The sequence below is a fragment of the Coptis chinensis genome, chromosome 8 (assembly GCF_015680905.1).
Source record: "Coptis chinensis isolate HL-2020 chromosome 8, ASM1568090v1, whole genome shotgun sequence".
In the NCBI taxonomy this organism is placed as follows: Eukaryota; Viridiplantae; Streptophyta; class Magnoliopsida; order Ranunculales; family Ranunculaceae; genus Coptis; species Coptis chinensis.
This window is the reverse complement of record NC_141463.1, coordinates 92,729,983-92,733,349: the sequence shown is the minus strand read 5'-3', so window position 1 is coordinate 92,733,349 and position 3,367 is coordinate 92,729,983. Positions and strand designations below refer to the sequence as shown.

Here is a 3,367-nt window from a genome sequence, read left to right as displayed (position 1 = left end):
ACAAGTCCGGTTTGGTTCGGTTTATAACGGTTAACCGATGTATGAAACTGAAAACCGAATCAAAGTGGTCGGTTTTATGTTTTGAGAATTGAAAACCAAACCGGGTGAATTGAAAACCGAAAAAATTGGCCAGTTCGGTGCGGTTCGATTCGGTTTCTCGGTTTTCGGTTATTTGTGAACAGCCCTAGGCACGGGCAATACCTAGTTTGTTAAATATAGGAGAACATGTGGAGGAAGATGAATATGAAGAAGCAAGATTTGTATTGATTTGGTTTTCTTCTCTATATGCAGCAGTGTTTGAATTGTCGTAGGCTTCTCCACACCTGTCCTAATTCTTGTTATTCTTGGTAATCTTAGTGCAGCCCCAACACGCTTTCCCAATGATTGGAAGTCCAACGATTTGCTTCACATCATCAAGTGTTATAGTCATCTCCCCAAAAGGGAAGGTGGAAAGAGGAGGTGCCCGGTTGCCATCGCTCAACAAAAGCAGATATCAATACAGGATTTATGGTACGGTAGGAATGACGCACCACATTCATCAACCCAGTTTCTTCTACATGGACTTAAACAAGTCACACTCAGGAACCAATTTCCATTGATCCAATTTTTGAATGTGATGCACCACTCTCAAAATTGGGCGTTCCTACATTGAAAAACACAATGTTTAGCAACAAATGAAAATTAAACACAAACTCAACTGATGTAATGTTACGTTACAAATGAAAAGACCAAACATATTAGTTAGTTAAAGCAAATGTTACCTTGCCTCGCCAAATTTTACGAGCCACGTGGTATCTATATCCTTCCAAACCCGCACAAACACCCATATGTGGGGGGCCACCATAGAACATACCACCCTTCCTCCACTCACCGTCACTTTCTTCACCACCATTTTATCCTTTACCCTTAGCTTCTTCAATATTTGGGTCTCATCTTCCTCATCCGCTTCAACTTCCTCCTCTTCGTTAGCATTCACTTCCACATCTTCCTCTTCATTACCACCCTCTTCCTCAGCTACCTCATCACAACCTTGCTCAAATTCTTCTTCCCATCCCCCCTCGTTTGGCTCATCATCTAGTTCCTCCACAACATCTTCTTCCTCTAAACCGTCATACTCTTTTCCAGATTTCAACTTATCCCTTTGAGAAGAAGAAGAAGTAGAAGAAGATGAGTCCTCATCATCTTTCATAGAACCAGTTTTTCTGTCCATAACAGTACTATCCTTTGTCACCTTTTCGTTGCAATCTTTTTTTTATCTTCTTCTTTGCTTTGTGCAAAACACTTATTAGAGGCACATCATCATTCATATCAGTACTACTTTCTTCCTCCTCATCCTTTTCCTTGTTGGCACAATCAAGATTTTTCTCCACTGTCCCATTTCTCTTGTTCAGAGATTTTGATTTCGGCATCCGCTTTACATTGTTGCTGCATGCATTAGCACGACTTAGTGCCCTTGTAGTCCGACGACCACTATAAAAATCACTCTGCTCGGCTCTTGTTGGCTGTTGCGTTGCAGTTTGAACTACTTTACCCTTATTTTTAGGCGGCATTGTTAACTAGACCTGAAATACGAAATGATAGACATAAAACAAAAAGCCCGATGACATGTGAAAAGATGAATAGTACAACCACAAGGGTACTAATAGACTTAGGTAAGGTTCCATTCGGTGTGGGCAAATGTGATCGAGGGATTTTTCAAAGACATTCTAATATGCATTTAATCAAGCAAATTCAAAGTGTACACAGTTGATGTTCAAATGAAACACTTACATAGATTTTTCATGGGGAACTAATATTATTAGAGTGAAAAAAAAAACAAACAAACAAACAAACACGAGAAATTAAGGTACAGAAAAGTGACTCTCTGTGCTACTGATGGGAGTTTCAGTAACTAGGTCGAGGAACACAAGATTCGAGAAGACATTCTCAAAGGGAGCTATACAAATAAGAAAAGATAAAATTACCTATTTAGTTCCGAGGGAAGAATTCGATCCAGCTTGATAAGGCAATACCTTTACAATACGAAATGCAGTAAAAAATAAGTTAGTATTGTGCAAATAGGTTTTGAAGAGGAAACAGAAACGACAAAAAATTACCCATTTTGAGTTGTAATAGCCATAGATGTTGTGAGATGAAGTTATGAGTAAGAGTTTGAAAGAAACCCTAATGGTCGAGTGGACATTTGAGTGAAGTTGAGTAATTGGAGGGAGTTCTCGAGGGTCTCTGGAATGCCGTTTGATCTACTAGGGTAGTCTAATTTTTCGTTGGATAATGTTTCCAGAGATTTGGAGGGAGAAACCGTTCAATCCCGCGCAAATAGTTGGTGCTTGGTAGTTGCGTAAAATTGTTAAACAGGTGTCATTCCTTTGTTTCAGTCAACTTTTAGGAGTCAAATATAAAAATGGATGTGTTTTCTAGTGAATGGACTGACCAAATTCTTGGGATACAGGGTAATGCAAACATTGTTAAGGATGGCTGCGCTCTTGAAGGCTTGTGTATTTGTTCACGAGACAGGCGTTGTGCCCCAAACAAGGGGTATGTGTGTAGTCGTGTAGACCTGCCCGAGTGTACACAGATGCAAGGGTTTGTACTTTGTACTCGTTTAAGGTCTCCAATAAAGTTGTAATTTATTAAACCTCTGCTACGTCCCTTGTTCACTAATCCTATATCAAGTATGCACCTGCCTATTCTATAAATTCACATTATGCCCTTCACTTATTTTAATTAAAATTCGATTTTGATTGGAACTGAAATGCTCCACCACATTTTTTGTTTGGGCAGCTCAAAGAAGTGTTGGATTTTATAGATATAAGAAAAAGAAAACTATGTGGTTTAAGATGAAAGAAGAAAAAATTAATAAATTGAACAGGTGTATGCTTTCATGTGACTGTTGGGGTTTATATCAATACCAATCGATTCTTCCACTCCACTTATATGAACACAATTCAACTCCAGACAAATTCTAAATATCAACTACAACCTATACTAACATGCCTAACTCGCTAAACAACTATTAACAACAGATAATAATGTAAATCAGTAAAAACAAACTACAACACAAAGATTTACCGTAGTTCGGCCAATGATGCTTACTTCCACAAGAGCTAGTCTTTTTATAAAGTGGGAAGGAAGATTACAATCTCTCCTTTCAGTCTCTCACCTTACTAGATCACTCCTCTCTCTTTACAGGGTTGTCTCTCTGTAAAGGTTGTCTCTCAATCTTGATTGCTTTCAAGATTGGGTTTCTCTCTTTTTTCTTGTGTATTTGCGTGTCTCTTCTAGGTGTTAGGTCTTGCCAAAAACTCTAACTCTTATTGCAAACTCGCGGTCCACAAAAAATAGAATCCTTCTGAAAATAGGCTTGAGC

At 38.7% G+C, this 3,367-nt stretch overlaps 1 protein-coding gene across 1 annotated transcript; it reads right to left on the bottom strand.

Moving 5' to 3' along the window:
- Positions 1-250: 250 nt before the first annotated feature.
- Positions 251-2,312, bottom strand: LOC147484454 (uncharacterized). Its single transcript, XM_086580659.1, has 4 exons — positions 2,097-2,312; positions 1,965-2,012; positions 762-1,562; positions 251-643 (listed from the first exon to the last, which is right to left on the bottom strand). Exons 3-4 carry the CDS (start codon positions 1,208-1,210, stop codon positions 628-630), a joined length of 465 nt encoding a protein of 154 aa, XP_086436785.1. The 5' UTR covers positions 1,211-1,562; positions 1,965-2,012; positions 2,097-2,312; the 3' UTR covers positions 251-627.
- Between the last annotated feature and the right edge of the window lie 1,055 nt (positions 2,313-3,367).